Here is a 23,759-nt window from a genome sequence, read left to right as displayed (position 1 = left end):
TGAGCCGATAACGCTGGTTTTTTACCGCAGAGCGTAGCATATCGGTGCAAGCTTCCTTTGTTGCCTTGTCCTCAGTGTTAACGGACAAGCGCCCCTATGCATATGACAATTCCATAGTTAGTCAATTCAGGTTAAGCAGTATACAAGTGAACCATAGAATCAGTAATGCACTTACATTTAGCTGTGACACAAAGCTGTTGTAGTATTTCTGGTCGGCCTTGTAATCTTTCCAACGAGTTAGGATAGGCATGGTTTCCCGAATAATGATGCCAGCCTCTGATGCAAACTTGGCAGCTTGAACAGGTTCATGTGGCCTTTTTTTGCCTTCCTCAACAGCTATGGGTAGTCTCCTTTGCATAACTTTAGTCATCCTGTCCAGTTGTTTTCCCTTGGTTGCTGCCCTGGGTCTCCTTGGTGCTCGCTGTGTAGGAGCTACAAAATATAATTCGCTTTTATTGAATAATGAAATTGTTTTGTTTCATGCAAATCAGCAAAAGAGATGCCTTATTTGACTAAAAAATAGAACTTGCCTTCAGTTTCTTCATCTCTAGCTACATTGCCTTGAGCATCACCTGTACTGTCATGAGCAGCAGATGCCATGTCTTCCTCTTCAGCTCTGCTGAAATGATCAGCAAGTCCAGGTGTAGTACGGGTGTTGCCTTCAGCATCACCTGTACTGTCATGAGCAGCAGATGCCATGGCTTCCTCTGCAGCTCTGCTGAAATGATCAGCAAGTCCAGGTGTAGTAGGGCTGTTTGGTATGTGATCATTTCCATCTGTTGGTTCATGTACATTGTGGCCATCTGTCTCTGTAGAGTGAAGCCTTTTTGAAGATTGCTCCTCTGGTTGTGCACCTGCCCTCACTCTCTTGCTGAACCTAATGCCTGGAGCCATGTTGGGGTCTATCTTCTTCTTTGAAGCAAGGGTTGTGTTTCTACCTCTTCTAGGATACTGTCCACAAAAAAATAGTCATGTGCATTTAAAAGCAAGACCATATATTAATTAAGAGGTATGAAATAAAGAAGATGAATCTAAAAGCATGAGCATATATTAAACACCAGATTAAAAACATTGAAATGCAATGCAACTATTTGGCATCCACTACTTTGAAGATAGAAGGAGCACCTTCATTGCCAGGGGTTTTGGCTGCTCATAATATTCAGTGTCATCATCAGTATCTCCTTGGTCATCACCGTCAAGGAGATAGAAAGAGACATATGAATCCGAATCTGAACTATTATTTATCTTGTTTGCTGCATTTTCCCCTTTGTTGATGCAGATGGTGAGACAGAATTATTTAGAACAGAAGTATATTTGTTCAGACCCAAATCTTGCATCTTCTTTATATTCTCCTCCACTTGTTTATCCCGTCTTCTCTCATAAGCAGTTCGCTCATGTTGAACTACTTGCAAGATAGATAAGAACAAGCATACTGTGTGTATTAGATAATGTAAAGGATTTTACTAAAAGCTAAGAGGTACTACTATTTGCAGGGAAGGATTTGACTAAAAGCAAATAGATAAGATGTGTAGATTCAGTCATTATGAAGCTTGGTTATGATTGTGCAAGTTCATAATTGTGGTTGCACTATAACTGTAGTTTTTCCCCTGTTTGGTTGTGGAAATCTTTATGCAGGCTTAAACAATGTTCAAAGTACTAGCTAGTACATTGATTAGGCGATGTAGATTTACACAAGCTGATGAACAAAAAAAGTGAAGATATTCTCATCTCTTTCTACCAGCAAGGTTCAAGAAAGCACTAAGCGCTGAGCGAGCGGTATGGTGGTGAAAATGCTTAAGCGTGATTAATCGTGCTTAATCATTTTTGTTAAAAAGAGAAAAAATACATGATATTGGGCCACCCTGCAGCAGCCCTTAACCCCCACCTCCTCTCTTCATGAGTCTGTAGCCCACTAGGCCCACCTGCCAGAAGGCTCAACGCAAAACCCCTCTCCCGTGATGACCTAGTACTCTGCTGCCTCCTTCCACGCCCCGCGCCGCCGCCCTGTGCTCTCCGCCTCCCTCTCCCGAAGCCTATCCTCCTCCGTGCCGTACGCTGTCCGGCTCCCTCTCCCGAAGCCTCTCCTCCCTCGTGCGATCTTCACCTCTACCGCGAAGCCGCTCCGCCTCTCTCTCACCAATCTGCTGCCTGCAGCCATCGTAGGTCCGTCCGCTCTCTCTCTCTCTCTCGTCGATCCGTCGATTTGCTGCCTGCTGGATTGACCCCGGAGGTGTTCCTCCTCTTCCTCTCCCTCCTCTTCTCCCTTAAACATGCCGAATGGGCACGATTAAGCAGGGTCAGCGCTTAATTGCCCGCTTAGTAGGTAAGCGATGTGTTGACCCTCTGCTCAGCGCTTAACCCCGCCTAATCGCACGCCTAATCGCGCTTTCTTGAACCTTGTCTACCAGTACTAGAAACATAAGTTCTCTACTAAAACATGGATGTGACTGCATATAACACAATGTAAGGAACCAAACACAACTGTATCAGTGCACAATGATTACATAAATCAATTTACAATATCTCTGATAACAACGAATGAATAATTAAACTAAATCTAGCGATGGTTAGGGTTTAGGGGTTGGACCTTTCTGACTTCTGTGCCTCCTTTTGTTCACCATCAAGGTCGTCTGCGATGACCCAAATCCAGCGATGTTAGGGTTTAGGGGTTAGCGAGAGCAATGTGGATGGGGCGTGTTAGGTGGAAGGGGCGAGAGAAATGCGGATGGCAATGAGATAGAGCGGGATGCGACGAGTGAAGTCGGCGACGACGCAGCTCATCGACGCGATGAGAGGTAAGGGGGCGGCGGTGAGGTACCTGGTCGAGGGGGCAGGTCGTCGACGGCGGATGTGTCCCAGCGGCGGCGGTGAGGTACCTGGTCGAGGGGGCAGGTCGTCGACAGCCGTCGTGTCCCGGCGGCGGCGATTAGGTTTGGAGAAAATAGTGGGGGAGAAAGAAGAGTGGGGGAGAAATAAGAGGAGTGCGGGAGATAGAGGATGAGAGTGGAGTCTGTTTTAGTGACGACGGCGAAAATGTTTTTTGGCGCCCAATGTGTTTGGCAATGCGGAGGCTAATGCATTTAAGTATACTAGCGCTGGGTATATATCGAAAACACGTGCATAACTCAATGGTTTGACCTACTAACTATAAGACCGAGCTCCTAGGTTCAAGCGCCTGCAAGGAGACTTTTTTTGTGTTTTGCCTACCATTTTATATTAATTCTTTGTTTTTTATTTATCTCTATGTTTTTTTTTGCAATTATCTATTCATGGACACATTAGTTTGGTTTAGGATCATGTTATAATATTTTGAAATATTTTTGACATAGTGGTACTATACATCTCTCACTTGCAATAGCATCTCTCACTTAGTAATTAGCCTTATATGAGAGATGTATGCCTTTCTTAGGATGTGTGTCACCACTTTGTCCGAATGAGTTGAAACTAGTTTGTCAACATTGTACACCAAAATGAATGGTCCATGCAAGTTTTTAGATTTTTCTAGCTAGGTTATGGTATTGTAACAAATATCTTTACGAAATACAACAAATAATTACAGTAATTAGTAAACTAGGTCTGAAAAATGCATAACTGCACACAACATCATAGGTTGGTTCAATAAACATGCCATTAAAGTTTAAAATGATTTGGAGAAAGTGGTAGTATAGATCCATCACAAGCATGAACATGTCTCACTTAGTAATTAGCCTTATATGAGGGTTGTATGCATTTTTGTAGGATGTATGTCACCACTTTGTCAGAATAAATTGCATTTTTTTGTCAACATTGTACACCAAAATGAAGTGTACATGCAAGTTTCTAGATTTTTCTAGCTACCTAAGGTTTTTTAGCACTTATTCTTTAGTAAAATAACAAATACTTACATTAATAGTTAAACTAGTTCTAAAAATTGCACCGACACAAAACATCATGGTACACCTCCATCAACACCCCAAAAAAAGGTTGAAATGATTTGGAGAAACTGGTGCTATACATGTAAATAAATAAAAGAAAAATTCAAAAATGATTGAAAAATCTAAACAAAACCAAAAAAAACCTACCTATCCCAAAGCTCAAACACAAGACGCCAGGGTTCACAGTAGCAAGGAGTTACCATTGGACTAGTCACGTTTGTTCGTTAGTAACAGAGCGCAGTTATATTTAAGCATAAACTGTTCTCTGTCCAGGATGTAACCGAGCGCCCAGTTCATAGTTCTGAATGCCCAGTTCATTTTCAGATTGTTCAGTTCAGAGTAAACTCTGCTGCCCAGTTCAGATTGCTGCCCAGTTCAGATTGTAAACTCTGCCCAGTCCAAAGTTCAAAGTTGCCCAGTCCAAAGTTCAAAGTTCAGATTCTAAACTGCCCAGTTCAAAATTACATTATATGCATAAAAAATCCACAAAACCAGCTCTGCCAAAACCATTTTTATTTGTTGGTTATCTATTTTAATGAATATGTAACTACAACGAGTCGATGTTGCTAACATGTAATGAGATATAACTTAAGCCTTCTGCAGGATGTCATAAATTCTCACTTAGTAGTCGGTTCTGCCCAGTTCAGATTATAAACTGCCCAGTTCAGATTGCTGGGTGTTCTGAGAACTCTGCCCAGTCCTCACAAGCAATCTGAGAACTCTGCCCAGCCAAAGTTCAGAGTTCTGCCCAGTCCAAAGTTCAAAGTTCAGAGTACACCTCCATCAACACCCCAAAAATCATATTCTAAACTGCCCAGTTCAGAGTACACCTCCATCAACACCCCAAAAATCAGATTCTAAACTGCCCAGTCCAAAGTTCAAAGTTCAGATTCTAAACTGCCCAGATGGTCATTTCATTTTCAGAGTTCAGTTCAGAGTTCTGCATTTTCTGTTTTCTGTTTTCATTTCTAGCAGATGGTCATTTCATTTTTCAGATTTTCAGATGGTCATTTTTCAAATTTTCAGATGGTCTGTTTTGACAATAAACCCAGCTTAGATTAAAACCCAGCTTAAATTTTGACAATAAATTAAAACTTGCTTAGATCACATGAACTGAAAATTGTTTCCCATAAACCCAGCTTAGATCACATGAACTGAAAATTTTCAGATGTTCAGTTCTGAAAATACAAAAAATACAGAATACACATTCAGTTCACCACAAGTTCAGTTCACCCCAAATTCAGTATTTCAGACACACATTCAGTTCTGAAAATACAGAAAATACATTGTATCATCTAAACATGAACTGAATTTCAGACACACATTCAGTATGTTGTACTAATCTGAACTGAACAGTTCATAAATCAACTATCAATACTAGAAATCCTCATCTTTATCTTCTATGGACATGTCATCATTGTTGTCGTCGCCACCATCATTAAAATATTGAAACATTGTATCATCTTCCTCCTCATCCTCACTATCTTCAAGAATAATAGCAGCTTCCTTCTTTTTTCTTATTAGTTCCTCTAAATTGCCTTCAATTAGACTGGCTTCTCCACCTTCAACATTGTGCAGAACCTGATTATCATCACCTTCTTGCACTATATGGTCTGTATCAGAACAATAATCATCCTGATGCACATCATTACTGCCCTCATATTTTTCAGCCACATCATAAATATTCCTATGTTCAAATTTCTGCACAACTCGGAAATCTTTACATTGTGGAGTTGTGTCTTGCAGGTAAAATATCTTTTTCGCTTGGTCTGCCAAGATAAAAGGATCGGACTTGTACCAAAATGACTGCACATTGATGGATTTGAAATGGCTGTCATCTCGAATGCCCACAATCTTTCCTACTTGGTTGTACCAATCGCATCGAAATACAACCACCGACCGACGAACTTGATAATTCGAGTTATATTGTAACTCAATTACCTCTTTAAGGACACCATAAAAATCTATGTTCTCCCCATTATATTCACCTTCAGTCATTACACCACTATTTTGTGTCTGCATGAACTTCTCACGATCCACTGTGCTAAACCGCACTCCATTAATCTTGCAAGTTGTACTAGTCTTAACTCGCCGAGCTGGGCCACATGACAGTGCCCACAGTCCTTCGCTAACCAATTCTGGATTCTCATTACGCTTCTTCTCAACCTGTTGCAACAAAATTACTCAGGTGAGCAATTACATATGCATACCCAAAACTTTAGTAAACCTATAACATAAAAGTTTAGTGACTTACATGGGACATAAACCACTTTGCAAATCCTTGTTGAACCATTCGATCAACATCATTTGGACGTGCACCTTGTTGCGATAGCTCCTCCCTGTACAGACTGCATGGCATACTTTATTCATAAGCATATTTTCAAATTTAATAAACATAACATAAATTATGTAGCACATACCAAACTAACTTACGTCAAATATTCATGTACTTCATCAGCATTATGTAGCACATACCAAACTAACTTATTCATGATAGCATCATCAATGTACTCAGTCTTAGTAGCTCCAACAAGAGTAGCACCATGCTTAAAAATAGACATGTCATTAGGCAATGGCATCTCTATACCACTATCATCATCCTGGTTAAATCTAGTGTCAACATCCTTCATGTACCTAGAACAAAATGTTAAGGTATCACTTGCCATATATGCCTCAGCAATTGATCCTTCCGGCCTAGCCCTGTTCCTTACAAAATTTTTCAAAGTGCCTAGTCGCCTTTCTATTGGGTACATCCATCCATACTGAATAGGTCCTCTAAGCATTGCCTCATCGGGAAGATGGACACTCAAGTGCACCATGACATCAAAGAAGGCAGGTGGAAAGATTTTCTCAAGCTTGCATAGGATCAATGGAATATCTCCTTTTAGCTGTTGCACAACATCTATCCGTAGATTTCTACTACATAGTTCCCTGAAGAAGGTCCCCAGCTCTGCAATTGCTTCATATACATCCTTCCTCACCAGTCCTCTAAGTCCAGCGGCTATGATTCTCTGTAGGAGTATGTGGCAAGAATGTGTTTTCAGTTTTCCAACCACCTTTGAACCATCTTCACTTATGTATCTTGCTAGGTTATCCGCAAATCCATCAGGAAACTTGATACCTTTGAGGAACTTGCAAAACTCGACTTTCTGATCCTTCCCCAACACATATGGAGCAGGTGGAGCCCTGCAGGCCGAGTTGCCATCTTGTTGCAAGTGCAGTTCAGGTCTTATGCCCATATCATACAAATCTAGCCTTGCATTATGTGTGTACTTGGACTTGCCTGGTATACTAAGTAGTGTGCAAAGAATATTTTCACATACATTTTTCTCTATGTGCATCACATCAAGATTATGTGGAAGCATCAAATCTTTCCAATATGGCAATTGCCACAACCCAGATTTCCGGCTATAAATCTTTGGACCGTCACTACTACGCTTCCTTTTATTTCCAGTAATGTCAGCCTGCTTCCCTGGCCTGACATCTTTCACCTTCTCTAGCTCTTGTAGGACCTCATCCACAGTGAACCGGCCAGGCACAACTTTGTTTTCACGCTTACCATTGAAATCCAAGCTATTCCGCCATGAATGTGTCCTTTTAAGGTAACGACGATGTCCAATGTAGCATAACTTGTTCCTTATTGCCATAGACAACGGATTCTTGTCGCAATAAATACATGCATAATACCCTTTTGTTGTTCGCCCAGATAACGTGGCCAGCGCTGGATAATCATGTATACACCATAGTACAGCAGCACGAAGGTCGAACTTCCTACCAGTACATGCATCATAGGTCTTGACACCCTTCCATAGCTTCAGCAGTTCTTCAATTAGGGGCTCAAGGAACAAATCAAAATCCTTTCCTAGACATCTTGGACCTGGGATGAGTAAAGACATAAAGCAGTTTGTTGGATTCACGCATTCCCATGGTGGGAGATTAAGCGGTGTCACAAGCACTGGCCACATACTGTACTGGGTACTCATGTTGCCAAATGGATTGAATCCATCGGTAGCTAAGACTAGCCTCAGGTTCCTCGGATCATTTGCAAAACCTGGGTACTTTCGGTCAAAGTCCTTCCACGCTTCCCCGTCAGCTGGATGGCTCATCACATTGGCGACTGGCTTCCTCACTTTCTTGTGCCATTGTGTTTCCTCTGAAGTTTGTTTTGAAGCAAAAATTCTTTTCAACCTTGGCAACAGTGGAAAATGCCTCAAAACCTTATGTGGAACCCGCTTCGAACCAGTTTCATCTTTCCATCTAGACTCCGTGCATACTGGGCACTCATTCAATTTAGCATTAACATTCTGAAACAACACACAATTGTTCTTGCACACATGGATGTTTTCGTATCCAATGCCCAATTCTTTAAGATATTTCATGGCCTCATTATATGATTTTGGCAACTCACTGTTAGGGTATCCATCGGACATCAGCTTCATCATTGCTGAAAATGTTGTATTGCTGATTCGATAACGAGACTTCATATACAACATCCTCACCATAAAAGAAAATTTTGAATGGCTAGAACCCAGACTAAGTGCCTTCTTTGAATCTCCAAGAACTCCTGCAAATCTTGGCTCTTCTCCATCAGCCTCTGCCGCTGCAAACAGTTCACCGATCATCTCAGGTACTCCATGATCATCATCGTAAACATCATCGTCCACATCCATATGTATCCCAAAGTCATTATCATATCCTTCGACATCCTCCTCTATACCCTCAACTTCTGTATCTGCTGACTCCCCATGATGAATCCACCTCGTGTATGTAGCTGACATTCCATAAATGTGTATATGAGTTTCTACTTCACTCTGAGGTCGCAACCTTTGATTAAGACAATTCACGCACGGACAACGAATGTTTGTGTCTTCTGGGTATCTTTCAGTAACAAAATTCATGAACTCTTCAACTCCTTTCACATATGCAGGTGTGAATTGTTTCCCATAAACCCATCTTCTATCCATCTATTTTGACAATAAATTAAAACTTGCATTAACTCCATAACTATGACTACATTGAACAAAATTGAAAACCACATCAAACACATGCATATATGAAATAAAATTCAAATGCACATGGAACCTTATTGTCAAAAACACAACACATCAAACCTTGTCTTTTCTCCCCGCCCTGCCGCTGTTCTGTCCACGCCCGCCGTAGCTCTGCGCAAGACGCCGCTGCTTTGCCGCGCCCGAAGCTTCTCTGCCTCGCTGTTTGCAGACGACGTCGTTCTTCCAACACAGTTGGATCAATGGATCAGGCGACAAGATCGCTCGTTCGCTGCGACGCTACCCAGTTGCCGATCAAGCGGACGACGACAGACGCCGGCGTCGTTGTGTGCCGTAACCTGACGGGCGATCGCAGAAGCGCAGATCGCAGCAGGAAAAATCAGAACAGGCGAACAGCCATGCAGATCGCAGAATGGCGGCTGGGAAAACCTGTTAACATAACGACAGATGGGAACACCTGTTAACAGATGGATACTTTCTTTATATACAAGAACAAGTGCGTAGTCTGGTGGTAGCAACTATTTAAAACAAGTCGCAGGTCCCTGGTTCGAAGCTCCGCGGGCACAACTTTTTTTTGCCAAATAACTAACTGCCGCTTCCAGTACTGGGCCGGGTCCGCGTCGCCAGGTGGGGGCTGTGGCCCAAAAAACTGCGGCCCATGTAGGCCAAGGATCCCACGCCGTCAAGTGGTGTGTACACGTGGGCCGTTTTTTACTAAAACTCATCTGTGACCAATTTATTTCATCATTACGTCAGCCGATCAAGCCAAATTAATCTGTGACGTTCCTTTCATTTTCGTCGACGTTCCTTTCATTTTCGTCTTTAATATTCAAGTCTAATCTTCGTCCCTTGTAATTGTTGACGAAGATGTAAATTTGGTCATAGAAATGTATCAATCTGTGACCGAAGTCACCAGCGTCACTAGAAAATCGTCACTGATGATCACATTTTTACTAGTGTATATTGTCTGTTATCTCACCAATATTGTCTGTCATCAAATCGTGGTGATAACTCATTTTGCTTAGCAAGTCTATATGCATCCAAATCTACTTCAACATGTAACATGACCTCTTGCCTATATAATAACTCAGATTCTCAAAACGAGTAACTCTAGAAGCACCATGTCTAGAAACACAATATGCTCATAGAGCTTCGGACAAAACCTCATGCCAACCTCCTTAGATCATCCTTAATTTCTTTTGATAAGCTTGATCAAAGTCTTGTTGCTAAGCTTAGCTTGGCCATTGGATTGAGCATAGTGTGTAGATGAATTGAGAAACTTGGTCTTGTATAATTTGACAATATCTCATACCTCTTTGGGTACAAATGATGTTCCTTGATCCATAGTTAATGTTTGAGGGATGTAGAATTTATGAATGATATGCTCAATAATAAACTAAAATATCTCCTTGTGTGTTATATTCATCAAAGGAACAATCGCAATCTAGCTAATGAAGTAATCTGTAGCAACCAAGATAAAGTGATGCCCCTTTAATGATGGGGGATGAATTTGGCCAATCAAGTATAGCCCCCAACCATTGGATGACACATCTAAACATTTAAATTTTCTTACTGCACTATTAGAAAGGAATCACCAAAGGGCTCAACATGTTTTACCTCTATAAATTGCAATATTTCTAACTCAAATAAAAGAGTTCTATATTCGGTTTGATTGTTGATGCACTAGTAATTTAATCGGCTTAACATCCCAAATTCAAAACCGTTAGGAAAAATAATAACTATACAAATACCTTGATTTTCTTTACAAGCCGATCCATCGAAATAAAACTTCCATTAGGTAGAAGTAGAGATTTTGTTTCCGGTTTCTATAGTACAACATTGAACAATGATTAGGAGATAGCCTAGATGGGTATACCCCATGCGAAGAAATACTATCAAAGCTAGACTAACCAACTTTTAAAACCATCCTGGCTGACTCTAATTGTTTTGAGTCAAATAAAAGCAATAACATCGGGTTTTCTTTGATGGAGAAGTTACGCAAACCAACGTCAAAGCAAGATGTCTATTAAGCCGACATGTTAGCCTTATAACTCTCGTGCCTTGGCACATGCCATATTTGAAATTTGGTAAGAATAATATCAAGGCATGTATAAAGATAGATATTGAGTGGCACACCTAACCATTGAAATTAATTATGTGGCCACTTACTGCACTATAGATTACAATATTTCCAAGTCAAATAAAGGAGCTTCATATTTGCTTGATTATTAATACAATAGTAATCCAATCGCTTTAACATCTCTAGTTCAGAACCATTAGGAGGAATAATAACTAGCATCGAAATAAAGCTTTCATGGGATGCATAGAAGCAAGGATTTTCTTTCCGGTTTGTACAGTACAACAACGTTGGACAACAATTTTGCTTTCGTATATACTTGCTGCACCCGTCCACAGTTCTCGTTTGAGACGCCACAGGGCAGAGGCGGTGGAGGTTGGCAGGTCACCACCACCCGGCCTTGTGTGGTGTGCGAAGTCTTTTACTGAAACTCGTCAACCCTAAGGGCTTGTTCGGTTCTACCCCAATCCATATGGATTGAGGGGGATTGAGGGGGTTTCAATCCCTAGTAAGTCAAAATCCCTTCCAATCCGTATCAATCCCCTTCAATCCATATGGATTGTAAATAACCGAACAAGCCCTAATTGGGCATGCACTACCGGCCGGCACTCACCGCGCATCAACAGCTCCCATGCAAGCTCCAGTCCAGTCCCTTTCGAATTTTGGCTTGCCCATCTCGCCCAAGTTCATCATGCGACCGTGCTTCCGGGAATGCACAGTGCAGGGTGACCCTGTGCGGGCGGCACTCGATCCGATCGCGCCGAACTCTGCATTTCGGGAAGGAAAGCGTTTCAGAACTCCTGCTGTCCATTTGACTTCGCTCTGCAGAGTGACTTGGCTCCAACAAACAACTAAGATGATGACCTTCCGCTTAAGTTCCGAGTCAGAGCTGTGAAGAACAGCATTACTTTTGTCGCCGCAATATATAGTGTTTGGATGGATGGATGAGGAATGATGAAGAGGGATGGGGTGGGATCATTTTAACTTGACTCATGTTTGGTTTGAAGGTTCAAAGTTAGGGTCAAGAAACATTCTTCAAAAATAATGGACGAGGTCATTTCTCAAAAAATAAGGGACGGGGTCAACCTAAGGTTGATCCTGTTCCATCCCTCGTTGACACCGAATCAAACACATTAGTTGCTTACATGAGTGGCTTTTATCTGGTAAGTCTGGCTCTGATTAACCTGACTGAGTGCATGTAGTCTAGCGTGTTTGGTTGTATGTATATGGCCAGTTTTAGAGATGTTGTTTGGTTACTTGCATTAATACTTGTTGTATAAGTTAAAAAGTGTTAAATAAACGAAAATCTATTAATAGATATTAATTATATGTTAAAATTATTTAATACACACTAATTATATGTTTATTTTGATTCTTTTGAAAAAGCCGTTTTCTTGACCAAATTTAAATTTTATATTTTCAAATTTTAAACCGAGACACACTGAAAAACGGACTTGTTTTCGTTTCCCAGTAACAGGAATGGGAAATTTTACCGTTTTTTCGGTGAAAACCGAGCGAGATATCCACCACTCGTCGGGATCCAACCAACCAAACAAACACGGGTTTTTGGATGAGCAAGAAACCAACCAAACGCCCCCATAGTAACTTTATTTGTAGCTAGGGTATTGAGAATGCAAGATCCTACACTTGCATGCCCGCCCGTTGTTTTGCGGCTGCAGAAAATTAGGCACACGGCACAGCCGGGGCCGTGTGGGGCTGGGACCAGCCGAGCAGCACACACCAATGCAAGAGTGGTGTGTGGCCTGACTAGCTGTGTCACTGGAAGCTATAGCTTCTTTTGTTCGTTCAATCACTGGTCATGATGGCCGGGCCCCGGTGATGAGTTGTCTGCCTCTGCCCTCGCGCGCACGTGTGAATAATGCATGGTGGTCCGGCCAGCGGCACCAAATGCATTTCAGCGTCCGCGATGGAGAGAAGAAGGCGCGCGCTGACGCCGATCGAGCGCCGGGCGGGGAGGCCGCACGCGCGCGCGGCGCGTAAAAGGCCGGGTGTGGTCGCGTCGTCCGATCCCTCCAGTACTCCCGTTGATCGGGTCACTCGGGAGAAGCTAACGCCATGTGCCGGATCGGACTCGGCGGCGGTCTGGTCAGGACATCGACATCTCGTCGATCCCACCGCCGGATCCGAGCGCGCGCGCCGCCGCCACGTTGCCTGCCTCTCATGACTTGCGACCGGAAAGGAAAGAGACGTGCATGGCGAATCGAAGACCTGCGCGCCTCGAACGATCCGGGCTGGCTGGGAAACCGGCCGGTTTCGACGGCGAATCCACCGGCGCGATGCGCGCCCGGTGAGGCGGCGGCCGGCGGGGACAGGGACAGCGCAGTGGCAGCCGTTAGCTTTCCCGGGTGGCCGTGTGAACGACGCTTTGCTCTCGCCTGATCTGTTGTGTAAGAGTGCGTTTGGTTGCAATGACAGGACGAGATGGGATGGGACGATCACTCAAATTAGGTTGTTTGGTTCTGGGTTAAGGGTTGGGACAGGACTATCCCAGTGTTATCCCCTGTTGTCTCTCAAAATTGGAGGGACGAGAGAGGACGCCAGGTGACGTCCCTGTCCTAGCTGACCTGCAAACAAACACATCCTAAGATCACGCTGGATCGTCAACACAAGCTTTCTACTAGGGATGGCATGCAGTGATATGGTTTCGGATCACAACGCTAGAGCAGAAAGTTGGCCATGCCGGGTCTATCGCCGACTAATTTTTTTTTTGTGTCAGCATGAAAGTTGTACTGACATGTACATGTACGCAGAGTGTACTGTGCTCTGACATAAACTCAACTTGGCAGTTGTTTCTAGCCGGGGTCCTATCATTTTTAGGACCACAAGCCAACAAATGATAGGTTCTCTAGACTATATAAAATTCTTTATGATATATATAATATACGTTTATTTTACCTGCAAAACAAAAAAATACACTGGTATATTTAATTTAACATGTCTGATAATTATCGAGGAATAAAGTCAACCAAAATAACAATATATTTATACTTTGGAGCTAATATGATTACCTTAATAAAGAATAGAACTTCAGTACATCCATTATTTCTCATAAAAATATACTTCTTCGGCAACATCTAAGAGCTAACCAGAAAAGAAGTAATTATTTCACTGGAGATGAAAGTTTACGATGTTAGATGCTAGATAAATAAAGAAATGAACTGCTAAAAAATATAGGAGCTGCGAGCCTGCCACTAGAGATGACAATGAGGGTGAGACCGGCTTCGTGCAGCATTGCAGGAGGCCTTCAATCGGTGCTCTAGCCCGACGTGTGGGACCACTGCTTCTGTGCGTTTCGACAAGACGACAACTAACAATATCATTGCTGTTCTATTATATTCTATTAAACTTTGGGCCTATCTCCTTTTTGGAACCCCGAGGTTCGCCTCTATTGCTAGGGCTGGCCTTGGTTGTTTCACGGTATGCAAGTGACAAGTGTGGTGCACTAGACGTGTTTGCTTTCTGGGCTCGCGAGGTTAGGCCAGGTTGACAGACACAAGAAACCCAACATTCTAAACAATATCTGACAACCAATATGACTTCGACATAGTTACTGTTGGAAGTTAAATTGACTTCCGATAGCTAATCCTAGGATTGTTGGAAGTTAACGTCAGGAAGACATCGAAAGATATCAAATATAAGAGATACACCATTGTTCTCGCAGCCAGTTGCTCATGTTTGTCTCTCGCACGTCAGTCACAAGAGGTCGATATACATGTATCATCATGTATTACATGTTTAGTCTCATTGTATATTTTAGATGGATTTCTTTAGAGGCCCTAATTCATGGGATGTTCTTTAAGATGGCTTACTGTTTATCTGGCTCTATATTTGATTAATAGCATGGATAATAATGGTGGTTTTTGGTCCGTTGTCATGTCTTTAGCCATGCACGTAGCCTGCATCGCTCTAGAGTAACAACCGATTCAAATATATTTAGACAACTTTACTCTCTTCATCGATGACTTTTAATGCATTATTATTTTCATTAAATATGATAATAACCTATCCAGAGAAGCCAATCGGCGTAACCAACATAGACCGATTCACGCGATCTAGTTGAAATTTAACATATAATTTATTTTCGTGCTTCTAGAGTGATCTACCAACATGAGCACAACTTTCACTTGCAGGTCAAGCCAGGTGGCATGCCTATAACCTCTCATACTTAGAGTCGCAATGGGTAGTGACGACCGTAACAACAACACACTTTTTAACTCCACGTGTGCCGGCTCCCGGACAACTTACAGTCGTTTCCTGGTCGATAATCTTCCAGAATCAAATGTGGATTATTATATAGATGTCCATAGATATAATACTATTGCATGATTTTAACTTCATACGAGAAAGATATGATTATTTTAAGAAATGCCTTTTGAAATAAGGTTTTATGGAAACAAATATGAACATGAGATGCAAAACCAACACTCATCGCGGGTGGTGGTTATTGAGGGGTTGTGTGGATATGCATTAGTTGGATCATCAAGATCTAAACTAAAAACAAACTAAATTAACAATTAGACTTAGCTCTAGAAAAACGGGAAATATGTAGAAAATTCCCAAAACATTTTAATCGATGTTTAAATATGTTCCAAAAACTTTCCACACTAAAAACACAAGATGCAACCATCATGTATGTATAAACATTAAATGTATATTATATTTTTTTGATTTCATCTTATACTTTTATTATAGAAAGTTTTAGAATGCATGTAGACATCAAACATGAAGTTTTGGGATATTTCCAGACATTAGATATTTTTTCCCTCAAGCTGGTCAACTTTTTTATAAGCTTCCAAATTTATTTTTCACGAGTTATAAATATTTTATTTTAGTTTTTCTTATCCTACACTATCTCTTGAATTCTTCTAAGATTTTCATAAGTTTAGAGATATTTTTTTGTAAATTAAAACTTCATAAGCTATTGAGTAGATTTTAACTATAAAAAGATGAAACATGCTTGAAAAACATTTCTAACTTGGTAGGAAAGGTAATTTGAACAATCTAGAAGTTGACAGATGAGATGACATGTTTTAAACAAGATAGTTCATAGTTCATGAAGGTGAAAGTAGAAATAACTTTTTTCTAGGTGTCGTTTGATTCACATATTGGTAATGTAATGTGCAACACATAATATTAAATTATGTTTGTTTAAGTCCAACCGTAATCGATACTACACATTAAATGGATATCGGTTTATTCAAACTTGTTATCCCATGTATTCGAGTGTAAATAATTAGCATTACCATTTACGTTACATTGCGTGAACCAAACGACACCCTAATTGCGCCCTAAAACGGCTATGGGCTGATTGTTAAGCCTAAAGCCCACAATGCAGTTTCGGGCCCAAAAGAGGCCACTTCGCCGCCAGCCAGCTAGCCAGCCCAAGTGTCCAATGCACGAACTGATATAAGAAACCCTAGCGGAGCCACTAACACAGTCGCCTCCTTCCTGCGCCGCCGCCGCCGCCGCCGCCGCTACCACCGCCTCGCGGCCGCCTGCGGCTCCGCGTTTCCGCACGGAAGGTATGGCAACCGTCAAAACCTTCTCACTTTGTGTTCTTGCCTTGGACTAGCTTACGCGTTCGCGTTATCTCTTGTTGTCGCTGGAAACGTCCCTAATTTCATTCCCATGTTCTGATGGTTTTGGTCATTAGATGGTTTCGTTGTTGCATCTGTAGGTGATTAGGTGTGACTGTAGTCACTGTCATGCAGGTAAGTACGTCCAGTTGAGTTTTGAGTTGGCTGTTTGTGTTTAGCTTTCCCTTACCAGGGACGTATCGAAGCACCATACTGAGTGTCTGAGACGCTATAGCTGTTTCAATCGCGTATATTGTTTTGTGCGTCCTATATGGATTAAGGAACCCTCTTTGCAGCAGAGATTTGTTACGTGTTCTGCTGCCAGTAGTCGCATGGCAGTTTAATCTTTCGAGTTCTGAAAGATGTTGGTTTCTTAGGTGTTTGGGAGATCCTTCTGAATCGAAGCACACGCACTCAGGTGCTATGGCCTTTGGCATTTCATAGTTGCCTATTTAATTGGTGTGCGAGATGCACCAGGATAGCACCCTTGCGGCAGAAACTCACTTTTGGTTGCTTTTCTGCTGCCTGTCAAACCCTGATATTTATTTGCTGCATATTTACTTGGTTTGATTGATTTCCATTGATTTTGCAGTTTTTGTACTTATATAGTTACGTGGTCATATGGTTTCTATTGCACCTGTAGCTGATTAGTTGTAGCCAGTAGCCACTGTCTTGCAAGCAGATAGTCATAGGGAGGTATTATGCCTTTGCGATGGCTGTGTTGCGATTTAGGATTGCTTTCTCTGGGACGGATCAGAGCACATGTACTGTGGCGATATATCTGTTTTAATAGTGTAGTTGCCAATTTTTCTGTCTGTGCTATATGGACAAGGGAACCCGCTTTGCGGCAGAGATTTGTTCTGTATTTCTGCTGCCAGTAGTCACCCAACAGCTAAATCTTTTTGGTTTGAGTTGCTATGGCTTTTGACATTTCATATTTGCCTATTTCATTGATGTGCGAGATGCACCAGGATGGCAGGATAGCACCCATGCAGCAGGAAATTAGTTTTGGTTGTGTTTCTTCTGCTTTTCAAATCCTTGAATTTGTGTCGCTGCAAACTTATAGGTTTCTGCTGCCTGTCAAGTCCTGGTTTTTGTGTGGAAGCTAGCTTTCTTTGTTGCTTAATATATTGTTACATGAACAGCTGCATTGTCTAATGTACATATAATCAATTCTGATTTATTTCTTTGGTTCTTGTAAAATATGTAGTTGGTGAAGGTTTCTTGAGGCTGAGAACATGGTGCTGAAGTAAGTTTCTACTTCTTTTATTGCAATTGAAATATGTTAATAGATCTGGTTAGTCTATGACTCTATGTCCTTATTTTTCTGCATGGCTAATGTATTTTCTGTGATTGATTAATAATTGTCGAACTAATGTTATTAGAAAGAGTTATGGATCGTGAAGTTATTCTAAGTACATTCATCTCCTTGCAGGACGGAACTTTGCCGCTTCAGCGGCCAGAAGATTTATCCTGGGAAAGGCATTAGATTTATCCGTGCTGATTCTCAGGTTACTCGCTGTTACATTTTTATAAGAGATTTATAAGCTTATAGAAAATGTTTGTTATGGAAAGAACTTACATTTGTTCTATAGGTCTTCCTTTTTGCCAACTCGAAATGCAAGCGCTACTTCCACAACCGCCTGAAGCCTGCAAAGCTTACCTGGACAGCAATGTACAGGAAGCAGCACAAGAAGGTATGTGATATTACCCGGCCAACTTCAATAAGAATGTCATTCATTCATTTCCCTTATGATGATTCCATGCTTTTTGGTTATAGATTAGCTTCAGCTTTCTTGTATTAGCTAATTACAAGTTTTTTTAATTTTGGACCAGAATTCCAATAAACCTCAGCTTCGGAAAATTTCTCGCCATTCTGGATTACGATTGATATATTAACTTCTGTGTTTATATGCAGTGCTGATATATAACATTAACTAGCTACCTTTCAGGTGTTAATGTACATTTAGGGCTCATTTGGTAGGGTTTTAGATTCTTAAAAACGTTTTAGTTCTAGTTTATTTTGGAGAAACATTTCCCTGAGAAACAGGACCACTTGCTGGAACTTGTTGGCTGTCTGTCTTTTCAGATTCTGAACAGAGGAGAATATGGTTGAATAGACCAAAGTGCCATTGACATATGCTGAGTTTTCCTTGAGTTATTACGGTTCAAATGGAGCATTTACAGATAGTATTTTAGAATTTATTAGTCAATAAGTTTCTATATAAAAATATATTATAGAAGGGAAGCCTTGGTGGAGTGGTAAAGCTGCTGCCTTGTGATAGAGGTCATCGATTCGAGTTGTGGAAATAGCCTCTTGCAAATGCTGGGAAAGACAGCATACTAGAGACCTAAATGGGTTCGCCCCTTCCCTGGACTCTGCAACTGCAAGCAGGAGCACATGCACCGGGCTGCACCAATTTGAGAAGATAAAACATTTATAGATCGATGATTTTTTGAGATTTTATCACATCCAATATTTTTCTATAAAATTATATCACTGATTTTATACCAACATTTTTTTGAGAAAGTAAAGCATTTGGCTCTTGCCTGTTACCATACTGGTTGATTAGTTAGGCCAGCTGGGTGCAGTCCCTGTAATTATCAACAAAAGAAAGGATATGTGGAGGACTGGAGGTCCAGAGAATCACTGTGAAACCAGAAGGCTGTTTTGAAGTTTGTGCAAAAAATGAAATGCTCCAGTTCTGTTTCCCTGCATGGAAACCCCATTTGGAATCACGATTTTTCTGAATCTGCCCAAACGGTCCCTTAAAGTTATTTAATATAATTAGCTGTCTTCTGAGTCATGTGTTTGTTGCATCCTTTGTAGAGAACATTTCATCATTATCTTTGTATCGATCCATTTGATCATGTCATCGTTTGCAAATTATTTCTGCCATGCTTATAATAGTGCTATAAGTCTATAGCTTACATGCTTTTTTTTTTGTCTGTAGGATATCCATGCTGAAGCGGTAAAGAAGAGGCGCCGCGCCACCAAGAAGCCATACTCCAGGTCAATTGTGGGTGCTTCCTTGGAAGTAATCCAGAAGAAGAGAGCTGAGAAGCCAGAGGTCCGCGATGCTGCTAGAGAAGCTGCTCTTCGGTATGTCTGCCAGTTCTATATTACCATAACAAATAGATACCGATGCTCAATACCTCTCCGCTCATTTGAACTGTCGTGACCATGCAGTGAGATCAAGGAGCGCATCAAGAAGACCAAGGATGAGAAGAAAGCGAAGAAGGCGGAGGTGAGCAAGTCCCAGAAGACGCAGACAAAGGGTGCGGTCCAGAAGGGTTCCAAGGGCCCCAAGTTGGGCGGCGGTGGTGGGAAGCGCTGAAAGAACTTAGTGTCGTTTCTCGACATTGCAGTCGTTCCTTAGCCAAAGCCACTTTCGTAGAACCTGTGTTGAATTTGCAAGACTTATTCAAGCGTTGCTTGTGCGTGCTAAATACCATGGCAAGAGAACGGATTTATATTTATGCCTGAAAAAAAATGACCGTTCATATTCTTAACTCATCTTGGATAAGGGCTTGTTTTGTTTCTCCAGATGTGCTTGATTGGGCCGATATGCTCCATCGTGCGGGTCGCAGCTGGTCACATTTATACTTCCATCACAAGATTCCTAACAAACCACAATTTATCTACCGACTAAAAAATCTACTTGCATGTTTACACTTAGTACTTGCTTGCATATTAGTCGATGCTGTCACACATGTTTACACCTAGTACTTGCTTGCATATTTGTTTACACCTAGTACTTGCTTGCATATTAGTCGATGCTGTCACGTGAATATAAATTGGTTTATCGAGTTTAATTCTACCATGCATTATAAGTTGTCCTGTTGTTACCGAAGTCACAATTTCCCTCACCGTGATTTTCCGGTCCAAATTGCTGAATTATATATATTCTGGGTTCATGAATGGTTAGCAAAGGGATTCACTCCACTTCGAATGCTGCAGACACGCTAATTTGCAGTGCTTATGCGTTTCCCTGGATGGTCCATGGCTCCATCCGTCCAGCGGTCCAGCTCAGTGTCGGACTCCGGCAATATCGAAAAAGAAAAAGGAACGGCCAGCCCAGGACGCGGTGGCGAACGACGGGCGGACGCGCGACCAACCCGCCCGCCCCGCGCGCGCGACCTTCCACTTGGGGCCATGGCCGGCACGCATTCTAAAACGAGCACCGCCCGTTGGCGCTATAAAGCCCCACCCCGGCGTCCCCTCGTCAAACCGAAGCCTCCCCGGTTATCCCCCGGCCTCCACCTGACCACTACCACCACCCGGGACGTCTTCCATGGCCTCCTCATAGAATAAGCTCTATCTCACCGCAACAACTCCTCATTACAATCCTTCAAGAGAGCAGCACTACACTACACTACATTAGAGAGAGGTCGAGCGCCCCTCCTCCGATCCGCCGGCCCGCCGAGAGCTAGCTGCTGATCGGTCGAGGAGAGTCATGGCGACGTCGACGATGCGCGTTGCCGCCGGCGTGCTGCTGGTCGTGTCGGCGCTGGCGACCTTGGCCCGGGCCGAGGACCCCTACCTGTTCTTCGAGTGGAAGGTGACGTACGGGACCAGGTCCCTGCTGGGAGTGCCCCAGAAGGTCATCCTCATCAACGGCGAGTTCCCTGGCCCCAGGATCAACTGCTCCTCCAACAACAACATCGTCGTCAACGTCTTCAACCAGCTCGACCATCCGCTCCTTTTCACCTGGTCCGGCCGTGTGATGAATATGCATGCATGCGTGCATTTCATTTCGATACATGACATGACATGACATGGCTTTGCACGCGCGCAGGAACGGGATGCAGCACAGGAAGAACTCGTGGATGGACGGGATGCCAGGCACGCAGTGCCCCATCGCGCCCAACACCAACTTCACGTACAAGTGGCAGCCCAAGGACCAGATCGGCAGCTTCTTCTACTTCCCGTCCATCGGCATGCAGCGGGCGGCGGGCGGGTACGGCGCCATCAGCGTGGTGAGCCGCCTCCTCATCCCGGTCCCCTTCGACCAGCCGCCGCCGGAGAGCGACCACGCGGTGCTCATCGGCGACTGGTACACCAAGGACCACGAGGTGCTGGCGCGCCAGCTCGACGCCGGCAAGAGCGTGGGCCGCCCCGCGGGCGTGCTCATCAACGGCAAGGGAGGCAAGGACCTGGAGGCCGCCGCGCCCATGCTCACCTTCGAGGCGGGCAAGACGTACCGCCTCCGCGTGTGCAACACCGGGATCAAGGCGTCGCTCAACTTCCGCATCCAGGGCCACGACATGAAGCTCGTGGAGCTGGAGGGCTCACATACCCTGCAGGACGTGTACGACTCGCTGGACGTGCACGTCGGCCACTGCCTCTCCGTGCTGGTCGACGCCGACCAGGCGCCCGGCGACTACTACATGGTGGCCTCCACGCGGTTCATCCACGACGCCAAGTCCGCCTCCGCCGTCATCCGCTACGCCGGCTCCAGCGGCGCCCCGCCGGCGCCCAACATGACCGAGCCACCGGCCGGCTGGGCCTGGTCCATCAACCAGGCCAGGTCGTTCCGCTGGAACCTGACGGCCAGCGCCGCGCGCCCCAACCCGCAGGGCTCCTACCACTACGGCCAGATCAACATCACCCGCACCATCAAGGTCATGGTCTCCCGCGGCCACATCGACGGCAAGCTCCGCTACGGCTTCAACGGCATCTCCCACAGGGACACCGAGACCCCCCTCAAGCTCGCCGAGTACTTCAACGTCACCGACGGGGTGTTCAGCTACAACCAGATGGGCGACGTGCCCCCCGCCGTTAACGGGCCACTCCATGTCATCCCCAACGTCATCACCGCCGAGTTCCGGACCTTCATCGAGATCGTCTTCGAGAACCCCGAGAAGAGCATAGACTCCCTCCACCTCGACGGCTACGCCTTCTTCGGCGTCGGGTACGTACGCTACGGCTACGTTACGTGCTCGATTATATTTCTTTTTCTTCTTCTTTAGCAAATATCTGTAGGATGGGGCCTGGGACGTGGTCGCCGGAGATGAGGAAGACGTACAACCTACTGGACACGGTGAGCCGGCACACGATCCAGGTGTACCCGCGGTCATGGACGGCGATCATGCTGACATTCGACAACGCGGGCATGTGGAGCGTCCGGTCCAACGTCTGGGAGCGGTACTACCTCGGGGAGCAGTTCTACATCAGCGTCATCTCGCCGGCGCGGTCGCTGCGCGACGAGTACAACATGCCCGACAACGCCCTCCGCTGCGGCAAGGTCGTGGGGCTGCCGCTGCCGCCATCCTACGCCCCCGCGCGCTAAAGACGACGAAGGCGCCGTTTTCACCTCGTGTTCTGACCATCCAGTCTAACTAATCCATTCCTGTGCTGCTCGGCGAAATAAAATCATCAAAAAGAACAAAGACGAAGGAAGCCTAGGGAAGGGAGAAGGGACGTTGGGTGGGGGTGAGCCAAATGAGAACGCACGGATATATCTATTGATGTAATCTTGAGATGCCCTCTCAAATCACTGTAATGGGGTTTAAAAAACAATCATTGTAATGGGAGTTATATATACTTTTATCTTAACATTTATTTACACCAGCAAGTCCTGGTGTATGCATGCTGTACCGTGTTTACTAGTGAACACTACACTGGCGGACGGGTCCGCGCCACCGCGATCAGATTAACTCGGGAAATTATTGCTATATCGTGAGTGGTTATCTATTTAATCACGTGAGATTTGTTAGCTATCGTCTAAATACTTTCTTTATTATTTCTGTCCTAGTAATAGATGTAACGTAGTTCTAGTTATAGATTTCCGCGTATCAAACTCCACCCCTATTTGACTTTACGTCGTCTAGACCAGTCTTGTGTGGCCTACCGACCAAAGATACTCTACCTCGACTATCTCTTAATTCCTAGACGACCCCACATTGTCTGGGGACGCTCCGGGTAACCTGTCGACCCGAAGCATCCTAAGATCTCTCCCTTAGGGATCGAAATCTAGATTAAAGCGAGGACGAAGACAACCATACGCCATAGCGGACCGTCTGGCCCTGTGCGCCGTCCATCCGGAGCGACACAGGGAAGGCGCCACCGCTGCGCCCAGGTCGCGGACCGTGCGGCCCAGAGCCGTGGACCGTCTGCGCTGCCGCAGAGGGCATCGCCAGGTGGTACACTCCTAGTGAT

The 23,759-nt window shown here is 44.0% G+C and overlaps 2 protein-coding genes across 2 annotated transcripts; both read left to right on the top strand.

The window, feature by feature from the left end:
• The first annotated feature begins 16,340 nt into the window (after positions 1-16,340).
• Positions 16,341-20,140, top strand: LOC100283730 (60S ribosomal protein L24). Its single transcript, XM_034059480.2, has 6 exons — positions 16,341-16,543; positions 17,808-17,846; positions 18,033-18,108; positions 18,193-18,294; positions 19,552-19,700; positions 19,788-20,140. Exons 2-6 carry the CDS (start codon positions 17,836-17,838, stop codon positions 19,933-19,935), a joined length of 486 nt encoding a protein of 161 aa, XP_033915371.1. The 5' UTR covers positions 16,341-16,543; positions 17,808-17,835; the 3' UTR covers positions 19,936-20,140.
• A 711-nt stretch (positions 20,141-20,851) lies between these two features.
• Positions 20,852-23,269, top strand: LOC100285407 (uncharacterized). The gene is made up of 3 exons (NM_001369861.1): positions 20,852-21,311; positions 21,397-22,512; positions 22,584-23,269. Exons 1-3 carry the CDS (start codon positions 21,055-21,057, stop codon positions 22,888-22,890), a joined length of 1,680 nt encoding a protein of 559 aa, NP_001356790.1. The 5' UTR covers positions 20,852-21,054; the 3' UTR covers positions 22,891-23,269.
• Positions 23,270-23,759: the final 490 nt, after the last annotated feature.

Source organism: Zea mays, chromosome 8, assembly GCF_902167145.1.
Source record: "Zea mays cultivar B73 chromosome 8, Zm-B73-REFERENCE-NAM-5.0, whole genome shotgun sequence".
In the NCBI taxonomy this organism is placed as follows: Eukaryota; Viridiplantae; Streptophyta; class Magnoliopsida; order Poales; family Poaceae; genus Zea; species Zea mays.
Note: the sequence above shows the minus strand (reverse complement) of the source record. Positions and strands in the feature narration are given on the sequence as shown.

Coding starts and splice junctions, on each gene's coding strand:
- LOC100283730 (XM_034059480.2), top strand. Junction 18,109..18,192: donor TTATCCGTGCTGATTCTCAG/GTTACTCGCTGT, acceptor TTTGTTCTATAG/GTCTTCCTTTTTGCCAACTC. Junction 18,295..19,551: donor ACAGGAAGCAGCACAAGAAG/GTATGTGATATT, acceptor TTTTGTCTGTAG/GATATCCATGCTGAAGCGGT.
- LOC100285407 (NM_001369861.1), top strand. CDS start 21,055: ATGGCGACGTCGACGATGCGCGTTGCCGCCGGCGTGCTGCTGGTCGTG. Junction 21,312..21,396: donor CATCCGCTCCTTTTCACCTG/GTCCGGCCGTGT, acceptor GCACGCGCGCAG/GAACGGGATGCAGCACAGGA. Junction 22,513..22,583: donor TACGCCTTCTTCGGCGTCGG/GTACGTACGCTA, acceptor AAATATCTGTAG/GATGGGGCCTGGGACGTGGT.